At 39.7% G+C, this 16,947-nt stretch overlaps 1 protein-coding gene across 2 annotated transcripts in view; it reads right to left on the bottom strand.

Annotated features, from left to right (window-relative positions):
• The window catches only part of skor2 (SKI family transcriptional corepressor 2), a 104,216-nt gene that overhangs the window by 6,046 nt on the left and 81,223 nt on the right, over positions 1–16,947 (bottom strand). Inside the window, exons 1-2 of one of the 2 annotated variants that reach the window (XM_085279181.1) lie at positions 4,147–4,417; positions 448–2,456 (exon numbers count right to left, since the gene is read on the bottom strand). In XM_085279181.1, the coding sequence (XP_085135307.1) occupies positions 448–2,430 (1,983 nt within the window). In that variant the 5' untranslated portion in view covers positions 2,431–2,456; positions 4,147–4,417. Of the gene's footprint in view, positions 1–447; positions 2,457–4,146; positions 4,418–16,947 lie in introns of those variants that run through there. The other variant, XM_085279182.1, reaches the window with a different exon arrangement.

Raw genomic sequence — 16,947 nt, forward strand, 5'->3', positions numbered from 1 at the left:
GGCAGGGCAGTCTGATTCTGATAATACTAATACTACTAATAATTTAATCTGCAATATACTGGAGACTATGCTTTTATTCCTCAAAATGAATACTGAGATAAATCTGCAGTGTGTTGCTAGATGATAGTTTAACCCCCCCCAAAGAAAACCATCGTCAAAATTGAACCTCTACTTCCTCCTCCTCTTGGAGGTCTGGTTAACATGGGAGTCGACAGGTTAAAGATTAGAGTTGCCCTAACAAGCTGGGGTGACAGAGGGAGAACGAACACAACGTGGCCATTAAACAAGCCACACCTGGGCCTATTAGCTAGTATCAGAGTGAGGTGACTGTTTTCATGTCTACGGGGAGAAACCAGCCTATCAATCTGCTTATGCAGATCACACCACTGCCTGACTGCGGCACCATTTAAATAATAATTAGCTAAAGTGGCCTGTGGGGATATTTACGTTTTTGTAAGCTGTGTCCTCCCGGTGAGGTGGGGTGGAGCTTGAGAGAGGTAAGCTGGCAGGAGGGGAGGTGGGCAGGCTGGGAGACTCCTGCTGGATCGGATCTGAGGAGGATCGAGGGGACGTACCGGGATACATTGCGCCACTCCCTCTGTCTTTCCCCCTATCCTCTCCAGCATTGTCACTCAGCGCAGAGAGGTACAGGTTGGTTTGAGTCTGTGGTGGTCTGTTTGTAAAGCTTCCCTCCTCTTCATCATCTTGCTTTGATGACTCCACATCCACTTCCCCCTCCTCCTCGCTTTCTGCTCCCTCCGGTTCCCCATCACCTCCACTTTCACTTCCATAGCTGCAACTGCTAGTTGGTGATAGCCGCGGGTGTTGGTCTGATCTGGTGACTACAAAGTCTTCATCCGTTGCTCCAGTGACCCCTCCGCCATTGCTGTGGAGCTTGGCAATGCTGTCTGCATCTTTGATGACAGGTCGGAACGCAGAGCCATAGCTTGACTTCCTTGACTGGAGAGTTGGGTTCTCCAGTAGTTTGAGCCAGCCCTCTGAGGTGACAGGGCGAGGGTCGGTGGTAACTGTTGTACACTCTGTGTCAAACAGCCCAGATTTGGGTGTGGTGGACCCGCCACTGGGAGTCATAGTTGCATTGATCCCACTTCCATTTCCACTCACAGCTCCAGATTCACTGGGGTCTGAGAGATCCAGGAAGGCCTGCCTCAGTGAGGGGTTGTCTGTCAGGGAGGAGAGGGTGCTGGGCTGAGGATGGATGTAAGTGGGGACAGGGATTCCTCCTGCTGCTCTTGGTGGCCAAAACATGCAGAAAGGAGGATAAAAAGAGTCTTTTCGACCGGGCCATAAAAGACCAGACAACCCTGCCCCTTTCTGTCCAGCTGGCACATCACTGTCCTCTTTTTTCTGCTGGCAGAGGCCAAATGCTGGAAAGGGATAAGGGGAGGGGAAGAGTGATGTAGGAGGGAACTTCTGCAGCATGCCGAAACCTTTGCTTGGGACAGGAATGACAGGGTAACTACGTGGTGTCTTACGAGGAGAAAGACTCCCTCCATCCAGATCATCCTCATCTTCAAAGCGGGTTCTTTTCTGAGCACCCAGCTCAGGTCCCATTACGTGAGGCACCACTGAACCTGACAGACTCTTCATGGGACCCATAGCAGAACAATGGGAAGACGAGGGCAAGGCTCTCTTTCGGCTGCCTCCATTGAACATAGCTTTGACATCTTCCCACGCATAAATTAACTCCTCTGGTGGATGTTTGTCGGTTAGTTTGAGGTGTCGTCGCCAGGAATTAAAGTTGGCAGCATCAGGCTGGGTATATTTGGTTTCTGGTGTTGAGCGGTGGGAATGGAAAATAAACTTATTTGGGGAGAAGTACATGTTGCAGAAGGAACACTTGATGCATTTGGCCCTTGAACTATTGTAGCGTGCAGGAATGAAGTTACCACGGCAACCCCAGGCGCACTCATGTGTTACATCGAAAGCAAAGTTGTCGGGGAGTTTCGGTGGCGAGTTCTCTCCGAGAAAGGACTTGCACAGACGCTCAGCTTCACGCTTGGTGATCATGCCACAGCGTCGTGACGAGATGGGCATGGCGCCGGCCCTTCGGAGTATCTCCAGCTGAACCGGCGTGCACTGAACACAGGTGATGCCCAGTGCCACCCGACGATTGTGAATCTCATTATAACTGTAATTCTTGAGGAGTGTGTTGGAAATCTGCGCCAAGCAAAGTCTCTCTGTATTATCTATGACCAGTGATACAATGGGAACGCCATAAAGGAAGACCTGGCCAACCTGGTTGGGTTTGAGTGGTGAGGAGGAAGAAGAAGGAGAGGGTGACGATAAGGAAGAGGATGAAGAGTGGTGATGGGTGGGCCTGGGTGGAGTCAGGGGTTCCTGTTGGTAGGGGCCTGTTGAGCTTGTCATTATGATATCAGTAGGGCTTGAAAGATGAGTCTTGTCCATGCTCGGATAAAAAGTAAAAAAAAAACCTGGAAAGAAAGAAAGAAAGAAAGTTCAACATTTATTAATTCATAAATAACCTTTTAAAACAGTTTACGAGCGCTTCTCTACCTGTATTATCAGCAATATGAAATGAGTTTCTTATTACCTAATATGCACTTCGACCAAATAAATATTCCTCAAAATAATAAATAACAGAGAAGTGGATAAGGGAGAGCAAAGAGAATAAATAAAAAAATCCAGTGAAATGTAACATTTTAATTAAATGTATCTGATTACCCTTTCAAAATCTGTTTTTTAAGAAAGTTAACAATTAATTTAGAAATATTTTGACATCACAGCTAAATGCTTATTTTAATATTTTTAATGTATTTTAATTTCTGACTATTCTTGCAATTTCATAAGGGGCACAGAAATCGAAGCTGAATTGTGCAGATGGAATATTATTGCTGTTACTTGTTTTGATGACAGCAAATATATTTTTTAAATGCTCAGGAGGTATATCTTGATGTGGCTCCTGCGAATTTTTGAATTATCAAATGGGAAAAATGGTTCAGGAGGATGAGGAAACACTCTTTCATAAGCACTGCTGTGAAGTGTACTTTAAAAAAAAGAATCATTTAAAAAAATTAAAAATAAAATAATGCAAATACCACCAATGGCACATACGGTATTTTAATAAGGTTGCATATAGTTATTATTATTATTTCTGTACCATTCACAAGGCTTTGCTTATATGATGCCAATCTTATTGCCTTTAATAGAACTGTGGCACTTCAGATGTCCCATTCGTGCGTTACTTCATATACTTTTTATTGTGTTTATTTATTGTGCTTATTTTAATATACCTTATATTTTTGCATATATTTTAAGTATGATAATGATAATTACTGAATATAACGAATAGTGTAAATAAGAGATTTATATGAGCTTCTTGAGAATAAAAGTTATTTTTTGTAAATGTATTATGAATATATTGTTTTCACTTTTTTTAGAAACAGCAAATTTGCATGCCAGAAATTTCCATAAATCCCTTACAGCGCATCTTATGTTGGTTCTGCATTCACACACAGTTGTGATATATTTTAAAAACCGGTATAATATTTTACAAACATTTCACAAAATTTTAAATTAAAGAGATCGTTGCTAAGAAATTACAATACATTTATACATTCTAAGAAATGTAATAATTACATTGCGTATTACAGAAAAAGGACACTGGGTCTAAGAATGTAAAACAACTGCGGTGTTTTTCTTCTTCTTCTGTTTGATTTAACTACTCATAGGTACAGCATAAAGACGACACGCAGGACTCCGCATACCAGAACTTTAACTCAAGAATTCAGCCCGTCTTTAATTTTTACTATATTAAATTTTTTCTTTACATATTTCTTTTCTTTTTTTATGCTGTTTGTTTTTCTTTTTTTTTTCGCAGAAAACACATATGCTTCCATTAAAGTTTTCACAAGTGGGTTTCACGTTCAACTTCGGTAGAACAAAATTAAAACAATAACAACAACAACAAAATAATAACAATAATAATAACAACAACAACAAAAGCAATAATAATAACAATGTATTCCAAGGAAATAGAGGACTGTGAGTTATACATGCATCGCATTTTCTGTCCCCACTGTTCATGTAACACAAATCGATAACAGTCTACACTTTTACAACACTTTAACCAGAGTAAGCTCGGGAATGATCAGCAGTCCTTACCTTCGGCTTCTGGGGAAAATCCCAAAACGCGTCAAAAATATCCCGGTCACGAGAGAAATCGATTTATCCTGCGCAGCTTTAAAAGACTCATTTTATCACGTAAAAAACAAACAAACGAGAAACCTTGTATCCGGGAAACACGTGGAAGCTATTTTTTATTTATTTACTTTTTAACTGTAGAGAGAGCCTGCTCATGATGTGAGTAAACTGCGGCGCTCGCGCCGGCTTTATTCCCTTTTCTGAGACACCTCGCGCAGTCCTAATCCCCCCTCCTCTCTCTCCCTCTCTCTCTCTCCCTCACGCGCTCTCTCTCTCACCCGGCAGCACACCTGCCTCGAGTTTGATTGGAGTGTGGCGCGAGCTCAGCCCACCATCCGGGACAGACACCCGCACACCTTCACGCGCGCACACAAACCTCCCACCTCCCGCCTTCCCTCACTGCGCCGCTCTGTCCAAGTGAACAGCTAAAATGACGTCTCCCTAACTGTCAGCGAAACGCTGGAAAACTCAAATTAACGCCACAGAGGTCCAGGGTAACATACGCACGACACCGGAATGAGTCCAGAGCGCGCGCCTTCAAACTTTAAACAGCCACCTACACTAAAAAAAGACAAACCCAGGATATAGGAGGGGCGCAATTTTAGCTATTTTACTTACCATATCATCGGCCTAATGAATATTAATTTCAGCTTAAGTGGTTATTTTCACACAGAACCAACCATAGCTACGCTACAAGCTGTTGCCATCAGATGGTTGTCTGCTGTTGGTCCGCGGGACGCACACCCCGAGTTGCAAATTAATTACCACCAAACTGATGTTAAAAGAGACTGCTGGCAGCACACACGGTCCGACGAAGAGACTTGAATTGGAAATATGGCTTTTAAACACAGACATGGTGTGGAGTAAAACACTAGCTTGGCCGTGGGGGCCGAAGAAAGGAAAAATAAAAGCTGAGACAGCAGACAGACAGGCCGGCAGACAGTCTGAGGATCAGAATAATATCTATCAGGGCAGCTGATACCCACATTCAACGCTGAGCAGGCTTTTGGAAATATGACTGTCTAAACATGTGCAGGTCGTTTCCAGGACTTTTAAACGGCAGCAGGAAGCACACTGCAAACTATATCATATGTTGTAACCGAGGCTCAGCGATGCACCCAGCTAACACACGATGCTATAAAAGGTGCAATTCACCTGATAAAGGCCCTTAAAAAATTTCAGCAGAGGGATCGGATAAGTGTTCCCGCGGGAGGGGTTCAGAGCATTTGTTACCAAACCCTTACTCCAAGCTCCGAAGCAGGTGTTTTTGCAACTGCTGAATTACTCCTTCCACTAAAAATATGCAGGCAAATTACACATGTGAAGCGAAGACCTAAATATGAAGTCCATAACCCAGATACTAGCGGCCTCACATTTATCTGAAGTTATCCGCAAAATGATCTCGTTTAACTCTTCATGCGAGTGCACTCATGGGGAAGTCCTAGTTCCAAATAATGATCGTCCTTGTTAATTAAGACACGTTGATAACAAAGTTGCTCTCAGGACAGATTCTTCTGTGGCTCGTCGTGGGGCAGGATGGAAACTTTATGTAGGGAATAAGAAAGAGACCAGTCTCAGAAAGAAAACTGCACACACGTTAAACATCAACACAGGTGTGTTTGTCTCTGAACTGAAAATTATAACTGAGGTATCTCAACTTCTAAGGAACTTTTTAGCAGAATGTTTTTGAAAAGACACGAAGGTTGGAATAAATTTTATCCCCACTTTTATTATTATCTTAGTTGTCGGAAGGTGAAATAAACAATTACCACGGGGGCAAAACACGCAGGGATCTTTATTTGCTCCGAATTGCCTGAATAAATAAAAGCTGCAGTGCGGACTAATATTTTATTTTGTCTAAATTACACATAAAATGTTGTAACGTTCGACATATCTTAACATAGTCGAGAGACATCCAGTCCCTAGATTTTTACTTTCATGTCACCCATTAATTTCCTTGCACACCATCAGATAATTCATAAAAGTCATCAACACTGAAAGTTTTGGAAAGCCCGCTTTTAATCCAACTTCTTCCTTGCGAATTTCAAATTACGCATTCATCTGTCTGAGTAACTGTCAGTCTGGTTAAAAGGCTGCCGGATACTGAGATTGCCTGTAATTTATTCTCGCCCAATCTTTTCTCAATAGCATCTTGATAAACATGACAGAATCGCTTTTAGGCTCTGCTTTAAATCTGTGCGCGCCTGTGTGTGTGTGTGCGACACAGAGGAGAGCGAGAGCCCCATCTGCTCCTTTTCAAACCAATTTAGGATGTCACTGCGCGTGCTTTTGTCTCGCGGACGGACGCCACGGGAACACTCTGCAATGGGACAAGAGGTGGGTTGGGGCTGGTAGGAAAGGGGGGCAAAGAGCGGAGTCACGCACGGGCCGCAGTTATGGTGCTTGGTGACGTCACAATAGAGGGCGAGGGGAATAAAAGAGTGTAAAAACCAGGTAAAGTAGGCCTACCTTCAAGAGCTGATACCCAATCTTGCTTCAGAAATGTGTTTTGGCAAACACTTACATAACACCCTACCCAGAAGTGGCCTATTTAAAAATAATAAAAATTTAGATATGATTATATTATCTATGTTTACCACGTGGTTACCAGATATTTAAAATAAATATGTGGCAATTTGCTGCAGAATGTGAAATAATGTAGAATATGAAATAACTTTTATGTCTGGATGTATTTGTTTTATATTGGTCTCACTAATAATGCGCAGATAAACAGCAATGAAGTAAATGAATGGCTACTCGTTTGTTGGGTTAACTTTCCTTCTCCAGGACAGAGATGTCTCTGACATGTTATCAAAATCCGAGCATGACTAAACCATGTGAAGCAGGAAAAGACGTATTGGAATACAATAGAGCTATTAGTCCCGTTGGAATACATTTCACTTTTTTTCGTAATGCATTAGTCGGTCGCCCTACTGAGAAATTAATCTTGCGGTTAAAGGAAAAAAAAATGCTTGTGTGACCTCGGAGGGTCAAAGCTGGATGAAAAAAAAGGAGAGCGAGTGCTGCACGTCCAAAAACATAATAAATTAAGAGCTACAACACTAAGTGATCTTGAGACATTTAACATCAAATCTGTCAATAAGTGAAACATGCCCCGGGAGAGTGATTACCATACTCAGATGCATCACCTCCTTTTTTCAAAAGGCACTGGATCAAGACTGAAGTACCCCACAGCATCGATTTGATTTTCATTATTTTATTAGTAACCCTCATTCTCTTGAAACAGCTGCACACATGCAACTTACAGAACAAGAACAAAATGTATTTTATACATTTTTAAACTGCCATTCAGATCATCCTACTTCAAGCTGTTCGAATATTGTATTTATTTATGTTTTTAAACGAGACAGCATCTAAAACAAAACTGATATTTAACCACAAAATATATTCACGTTGGTTCTCTAACAACTCACCAGAGCTTATATTAATTTATTGCGGATTTAGAGGCAGATGTAGGCTACAATATGGCGCACACTCGTCCTGCACTCCCCAGTTTAAATCCTCACATAATGCCTCGCGTCTTCTACTGAATCCTTCGACTGAGTTCTGCAGTGAAGATTTAAAGTGCATTACAATTAACACACATGTTAAAAAAATACGAAAAAGTAATTAAGTTTAATATTACATTATCTTTTTTTCTATATATATATATTTTTTAATTTGTTTAACTTTTTTAACTTTTTTATATTTTTGCCAGTTTAAATAAATGACTAGAATGAAAGAATACCGAAACAGTGCTGGTCTATTTACAGCATTAGTGCTGCCCTGTCACAGCCTATTAGGTTACATTATTACACTGAATCTTAACGCCTATTTAAAGCCGTGGGCCAAAAACAGTTTTTCTTTTTACGTATTACACGATTTTTTTCTCTTTTCTGTGGGAATCTTAATGTTTCAAGTGCTCTCATATGTGGGTGTAAATCATCAACTCCAGGTGCCATCTGTTCTAATTTAGATTTTATTTGTCATGGTTCTATTTTTAAACTGCTCCCGTATCAAGACTCAGCCCTGTGAGTGATGCTGTCCTCAGTTTGTTAGATGTGAGCTTGCCCGAGGCGCTTGTACCAATTAGCAGAACAGACCAACAACTAAAGGTTCCCATATTTCATCGCAGATCTGGAACATTAGCCAGTGAATTATTGAGAAATGATAATTGTGCCAAATTCACGTGACTCAATGTTCACAGAAAATAATTTTTAATCAAGCAAAAAGGCACATCGCTCTTTTAAATCGTTTGTAAATAAGCGCATGTACGTTCTCGCTGGTTTGTTTTCACCTTTTAGAAATTCACCACCTTATACTCATTCATCTGATCACATTTTGTGTGCCCACCTGCTCTGCAGAGATTTGTGTGTGTGAACGTTGCTCTGACATAGCAATAAAACTTAGTCCCAAAAAGGTGTTAAATTTAGTGCAAATGTTTAAGTAAAGAAAGTCCCAAAACACAATTTAATTTAGTGTGTCTATACTGTAGCTTTCTAAGTCCTAGAAATATTATTCCTGACATGAATCTGCATAATTACCTGATCCTTCAAGTTACAGATTCATTTCAGGCAAATGCAGGTGTAAGTATCCAATGCTATGTTTTACCTGCTTCAGATATGTGCAGAGGCCCTCATTGTGTTCAAGTACAGCTTGTAACAAAACAACCCTTGCACTGTTAATTTAATTAATTAAGGAAGTACATACTGTGTTCAAATATACTCTCTATAATCTTTCACAATATAATTGTTGCTGATTTGAGTCTCCATATGAATGTATGTTTATTTAAAAAGAGGTTGTTTTATGAGAAGAAGTTGACCACTTCTGGTGTTAATTTGTTACGCTGCTCTTTGTTAGCTTTTACTCATCTGCGAGGGTGACCTAAGTTTTGAAGTACGTTTGTGGAAGTCCCACCTGGAGTTCCTTCATTTAATATTTTATCAACTTATCAGCCTTATCAGTTTTTCCATGATCATCTCAAGTTTCCCCGATGTTTGGTCCTTCAGAGCATTCACTGTGTGAACAGGTATGTTAGGAAGGACTAAAAAAAGGATACTGTACAATTTGGAGCTGTAGGAAGATACAGTTTTATTTACTGAATGACTCAGATCCATAATTAAAGGCTTGCTTGACTTTTAATGACCCCTGAACACAAGCAAACTCGTGTAAGTTATTTTAAGTGGAATGAGTAATGAGACGTTAACAGTGAACACTGAGCTGAAGCCAATTAGCTCTGCAGTGCAGGCAGACTGCTGGGCGCTACAGTGCGCTTTAAAGCCAAGCAGAGAGCCTGCAAGGTCAGAAGGGGCTGGGCTGTGTGCGTGCGTGCTTGTGTGTGTGTGAGTGTGTGTTGGTGTGTGTGTGTGTGTCCATCTTTGCAGGCTTGATGTTATCGTTTTCTCAGTTTGTTTGACACATTTGTGCACAAGCTAGAGCACAATGGTACGTGCACTTTCCACCAAAAGGATGACTTTAAGAGCTTGTTGACATGGGAAATGTATTTTATTGGCCGTTTAGCTGGTTTTATTTTTGTGGTCAAAGCTGCATTAACATCGCATCATAATGGACTGGAGAAGTGGGACAGTTTTGATAAAAGTCTTTCGCCCTCATGGGAAGCGTGGATACCATTCTAAGCTGGGAAATCTATTAAAAACTTATGCTATAGAAAGCTGTCTGCAGTAACACAGTGCTCATAATACGTTTTGTGGTTAACGAGCTAAAACATGTAAAACCAGCGGTATTGTTCTTTAAATGTTTTATCTTCTGAATATAGCTCAGATTGATGCGATGCAGGCTGCTTTTGAAGCAGTAGCAAGTCAGTAGAACTAATGGTACATTTAGATTGTTTGTGTGTGTTTACGAATATAATCCAGAAACAGGATTTAGAAACACCCTTCCTGAGTGGAATTTTTTTTACACTGGAGCATTTGGGGGATTTTTCTCATGATGTTAAGCAGTGCAAGTTAAAAGTGGAAAAACAAAAAGAAAAGACAAAAGGAAGTAACGGTGACTTCTCTCAGCTTCATTATCATGTTTTTTTTTCACACTCCTGACAAATTTGTTTTATGATTCTTAGAGGTTACTATGTAAAGTTGCGATATTGTTTGTCTTGTGTAACCCATAGATGTGTTAGATAATTATTATAACAGCATTATGCAACTCAAATTATAAAACTCTTTTGGATTAGGTTTGTTAAAAGGTAGAAAAGAAGCAGAGAGAGAGAGAGAGGGAGGGAAAGAGAAGGAGAGGTCTTAGGCAAGTAACGCACTACAAGACTATTATCTCTCGTCCAAGAGAATCATTCAGCTCTCTCTGTGGGGTGTCAAAGCGACACATCTCGGCGGGGAGAAGATAACTAACCAAGATGATCTCTCAGTATCACGGCTTAATTTTCTTTACTGGGGGATATTCGGCGGTAATGTAACTTAAATAGGCCATTGTGGAGCAAACTGCATCGTTTTATATGGGACATAAAATCATGGAAACTCACCAAAAAGGAAGATTGGCACTTAGGTCTGCACAATGTGTTAAAATGGATTCTGAATGAATTACCACAAATGTCGTCCCATAAGGCCTGCAAACAGTATTTTCTTGCTGTGCGTGCATGAGAGCAAGAGGTGTGTGTGTGTGTGTGTGTGTGTGTGTTTGTGCATGTGTTTGAGAAAGAAAGACACAGAGAGAGGGAGATCTTTTTTTTTTAGATTGAGATTGCTCATTTAACCTTGTACAAGAGCTTAATTCCAAAATGATATGAGAGCATTTAAAAATAAAAGGCATGATTAACATCATGATTATCTTTGCCTTGTGTGTGTGTGGGCGGGCGTGTTTACACATTCCTTTTAGCTCATATGCTGCAACTTACAGATAACAATTAGGAGTCTGCTCATGGTCACATCCAGTATCCCAGAAGTGTAGAGGAGTGGAGGCTGCTGTAAGGAGCATTTTTAAATGCGTTATCGCACACATGTGGGTGTAATACTCAGGTGCCCACATAGGCTTGTTCATGCAGTTTGCATGCATTACGCTATTGACATGGTGCATTTGTGTGTCTCATCTTTCCACTCAGCCATGTTTCTGACTTGTCTGTCCATCTCCCTGAGTAAACAAGAGCTATGTTAATGTGAATGTTAAGGGCTCTATTAGTGCTACAGACAGGAAGTGGAACAACCCAGGCTTTTTCTATTCGTCTATAATTAATGAGGACTAGAGGTTAAACTACCTCTTAATCACCAGACAACATAGAGAGGGATACGAGGATGGAGGGGATAAATAAAAGACGAGAAAAGAAAGAAGGGAATCAAACAGAGTAAGTGAAATAAAGAAAAAATAAAGGGAAACAGCCATCATTGACCTTGATCAGCGTTGTTCTCGATCAGCATGAATTTGCCCACAAATATTTAGTCATCTCTGTAAGTAAAAGATCAAATCATCCCATTGTGGTGTAGTTGGACGTTTTCATACATTAAGAGTCATTTTGAAAGAAATGTAAACATTTGATCCTCCTTGAAACAGCTCCTTATGAGAAAAAAATACCACATGGAAAAACACAAGGAAAATTAATTTTAAAAGCAATTTCTGTCATGGTTCTGGGTCATTAATCAATTGCTTTGTGTTTATGGACTTCTTGACTAATCATTATGGTGTTTCTAGACTCATATTTAGTATGTCTTATATTTATTAGTTTTTCTTGTTTATCCCTATTGGTGCTGGTTTAGCTCCCTCAGTGTTTCCTGTGTTTGTCAGTCTTGTCATTTCACGTTCATTGTCTCTGTGTTCTGTCTTTAACACACTCCTTAGTGTCTCTCTCCCTCTGTCGCTCTCTCTCGCTATCTTTGTGTCCCTCTCCTACTGTTAAGCTCGCGTGTCTTTGTCTGGGTCTCACAGTGGGTGTCACTTCCTGTTTTATTTTCAACCCTATCTCGTGTGTTATGTTGTTTTGCCTCCCCTGTTCAGTTAGTCAGATTTGTTCCTGCTGTGTTTCCACCTGTTGCCCATCCTCTCGTTATGCTGTGTAGCCAGTCTTCATGTCCTTCCGCCATGTTTCCCCATGTGCTGTGTGCTTCATGTTTTGCGGCGTAGTTACCACGCCAGAGGTTTATTGTTTTGTGATTGAGTTTGTGGTTCTCAGCAATAAAGCTTTTTAAGTTGCCTCACGGCCACACCTTGACAATTTGGTTTTGACCCACTTTCTTTTCACATGCATTGCATAATTGTTTTGAACGCTATTCAATACAAAATTCATTTAGCTTAATATTGCATATACTTGAATATACCGCCCTTTGCTGAGCTGCCTCACTGCATGTCAAATGAAATCAAATATGTGCTTCAACAGTGCCATTCAATCCTGGTCTCACTCCTAGCTCCTCACATACAGATACATGCCTGAGTTTAAACAAAGACAAACTCTACACACAAAGTATGGCAGCAGCCAAGCTTGTGAAAACAGGTCACAAAGAAACGACTTTTAAATACCAAAAACTCTGCACTGCACTTACTAAGATCCCATGCAATAGATGGGCAAAGTTCAAAGTGCATCAGATAAAGATGTTGTTAGGACAGGCATGTCAGGGACACATTCAAATAGTAAACATAAAGAAAAGAGATATATATTTTTTAGCTTTACGTGGCACTTACATATGGTACATTTAACAGTGTCTTTATGACACTTATTGTTTCCACACACCTACACTGTATGTTTTTGGGGAATGGCATGTGTTTGCATGACTTGAAACAAATGCATAATTCTAAGCCAATGTGTTTGTGTGAGTTTACCTCCGTTCGTCTTGTCATAATATCACATTCGTGTGCCTCCCTCACTCCAGGCAAGCTTTAATTGTGTAATCCTCTGATCCGGCTTGTAATCCTTTCAAACATACAGTACAGGGGTGATCATATCCATAGGCACTCACAAACACAACTTCACATCACAGATTAAAGTGGAAACAACAGATTTTGCTCTTGTTTTTATTGAAAAAAAAAAAGAGAAAGTAAACAGGATAGGCCTAAAAGCACAAATACAGCAATCCTTCACAAATACAAATGTTTATTCCTTTCGACAAGCTGTTTTACCTGCATCTCTTTTGGATTTGAAATATACTTTAATGACGGCTTCAGCTTTGTTTGCTACTCCACAGTAAGCAGTGTGACAATGAGGCACAATGCACAATATGAGGACTGAAACTGAGGCAGTAAAATCAAAATCAGCCATGATCACAAACATTATTAGTTATAATAGTTTCATTTATTTTGTTTTGCTGCTTTTTTGTCAAGTCATGCGCTAGAAAGAGCTTTTTGTAATTGGCCATAATGCAGCAAGTCTCAATAAATTTAAAAATATAAATCAGTCTGCACTTATGGAACAAGTGCCATAAGTCTTAGATAAAATATAAACCAGTCAACTAACTTTGGAGCAGATACAAGTCATTTTAATAAGCCCTCTTACTTAAACATCTACTAAAATAACAATCCAACTTCTATGGATTTTTTTTCAAACAATACACTTTTTGACAAAACACAAATATGAGTTCACACAAAGCGATTCCAGCGATGCTCATCGCACTCACTGCACTGCAAATTATGGAAAAACAAACAAGAACAAAAGCAGTCTACTGAGAAGAACCAGCCTGCAAATTCTTAGACAATTAATGTTAAAAAAAAAAAGCCACACCTTTACTTTTCAATTATTTGATTTTTAATTATTTGATATTTGTGTTAAATGTAGTTCTGCTCAAGGGCTTGTCATTATAGATAGAGGCTGGCTTTTAAAGATGGGCCACTGGGCAAAATGGTAAACAACAGAATTAAATGGTAATAATTATTGTTCCAGAAAATAATTATTGTTCAGCTGCTTATCTGCTCTGGTGTTTAAATAACAATGAATATTAGCTGCCTTTCTCCCTCTCTCTCCCTCTGTATGTGTGTGTGTGTGAAAGAGGTTGGCTTAAGTTGAATCGCATATGCAGGACACAGATAGGCGGGCAATGTGACACACGTACTGTACGTACACATGCAGCCAGAGATTAAAACTCACACAGTGGGTTTTAAAGATAAGAAATAACATGTACAGCCTGTTATTTCCTGAAAACTCTTTCTTTATTACAAAGTAAATTATTCAAGCTCAAATATTTTAATAACTTTTTGGTAACTTTCTAATTAACTTGTCCCAAAATTTAGTTTCAAGGAAAATGTATTTAAAGTAAAACAATGTGACGATTTCAGCACAACTAATAATATAGCTAATATGCAACTACACAAAAAATGACAAATTCACATTTAATTGCTCGATCAAAACACGTTTTTTTAATGACAGACCAACAACTTCTTCTCTCCCCCCTAAATGAGATCAAGAGTGCCACATATGGATCAATTTTACATCTGTATTGTTTGTGATGTCCTGATCCCCCCCATATTAAAGCTCAGCATCAAAAACAGTTTTTCTTGCTATTATTGTTATTATTATTGTGCCTGATCTCGTACCACCGATGCACTAATACCCTTGTACAACATTGTGTGAACTGAGGGATTAACTGAGAGACATTAAGGACGCATGGCAGTGATCTGACAGAGTTAAGGGCGTTAATGATGACAGAAACATAAGCCTTTGTTGTTTTCGATGATGACAAACAAGCTCATGTGCCACATGTGCACATTTACACACACACACACACACACACACACACACACACACACACACACACACACACACACACACACACACACACACACACACACACACACACACACATGATATGCTCATTGACTTAAGTATCCCCCAAAACACAGTGCCAAACATGAGATCCAACAAGATGTTTTTCCACCTCTATTTTTGATGGATTATTTTGCCCCAAACACTGATATAATCTTTAGGATATTTCAGTATCTACTGACAGATGTTATACAGAAAGAAGATAATAAAAACAGCTATACTTCTCACCTATTAAGGGTCATTCATATGTAGTTCATTATTGTCACATAAGTACAAGACTTACAAAAGTTTTGATTAGGTTTGGGAGAGTTAATCAGTGTATAGTGCTGTATGCTGTATATGAGCTTTTTGATCCCAATTGTAACTTGGTAGGTTAAACTTGAAAATAAAGAAAGAAAACCAGCAATTAAAATTGGAGACCCTTGAAGGCATCCAAGCAGCAAAGTCTTTTAGTAGACAAACATTTGATTCAATCCACTGCTATGCATACATTTTAAAACTCTGCATCCAGTCTTGATACCATCAGTGTACCAAGGCACCAGACCCAAAGGACGCCTGGTGCATATCTCTATGATGGCAGCAGTGGCTTCTTATAAAACAAGAGTATTAGTCATACTGGGATGAGAACATGTTGTTATCTGATTGTTAAGTCTGATGTCATAGCCATTTCCACATCCAAAGTTCCCTTTCAATTCCCCAAAGCAAAAATGCAGAGGCACAGCTGACAGTTTAAAACTACCCAGATTCGATCAGCACCAATAAAATGATCAACGTGGTTGTTCTACTAGGCATTATAATAAAGAGACGTGTCCAGACAATGATGATAGAGGATTTGCAAGGTTGTGCAAAATTAGAAGTTAGCAGTAAGTTAGATTAAGATGCCAGTTACTGACAGATTCCGAATTTTTAATTATTATTGGGCCTTCACCTTTATTAGATAGTGGAAACTGACAGGAGGGTGAGAGAGTGGGGAAAGAGGAATGGGCCTCGGGTTTGACTCAAACTCAGGCTGCTGCATTTCAGCCTTCGGGCATTTGGCTGCTTCTTCACCCTGTGAGCTAATCTGGCACCTGGCCTGAAGTATTCCACGCTTCTATAAACTTGGACCTAAATACGTGTGACATATAGATGATTAGTGAAGATTTGTCACATTTACATAATGATCTGCCACTGTGTCACTAGATATAGTGCCAGTATTTGAGTAATATAGACTCACAGGTAAGATGTAGGATGAGGGGTAAATTGTTCTCAATACAGATAATCTAGAAGAAGATACTGAAAACATAGAATAGCTTAATCAAAGCAGCACCTGAAATTACCCCATGCATTGCAGTAGGTTATTATGCATGAAAAAAGTCCTTCAGTTCTTAATATGCACCCTAAAATCTTACTCAGCCTGAGAGTGATTTATCTTGGTGTTGCTCAATCATCCAGGTAAGGAAATCCCTAAAAGTTGATTCTTTTCATCTGGACATCAATTCAGTTCAATTCAATTTTATTTATTTATCACCAAATCACAACAACAGTCACCTCAAGGTGTTTGTAAGGTAGACTTTACAATAATACCCTATGAGCAAGCACTTTGGTGACAGTGGGAAGGAAAAACTCATCATTGATCATCATTGAACATCATTGATCAATGGCCATTTACAACTGATCAGTTGGCCAGTGATCAGTTTGCATATTATTGATCATTGTCAGTCAGTGGTGCTAGTTTCAGTCATTATGCAAATGTGCTGTTTATAAGGTTGGGGGTGAAATGATGAAATTTTACATCCAGATGAACAGGATCAGCTTTTTATGACCTGAGTGTGATTGTTTCCTTGAACTATTTGGCGTTTGGGACACTGAGCTTTAGTTTTGCTAAAAAGTTAAACAGATTCTCATCAAGAGGTCATTAAATCATGATTTAACAATTGTACAACATCCACAGTATAGAAGTAGCTACTGTGTCATCACCCACTGATTTCTGAAGTCTAAGATTGAGCATTCACACTGTTGCTGTTTTCATTTCAGAAAATTGGATATGACATGGAGGGCCATGTCTGACTGTG

The sequence above is a fragment of the Mchenga conophoros genome, linkage group LG7 (assembly GCF_057382185.1).
Source record: "Mchenga conophoros isolate Kocher_MC1m ecotype Shallow Benthic linkage group LG7, M_conophoros_male_GT1.1, whole genome shotgun sequence".
Classification (NCBI taxonomy): Eukaryota; Metazoa; Chordata; class Actinopteri; order Cichliformes; family Cichlidae; genus Mchenga; species Mchenga conophoros.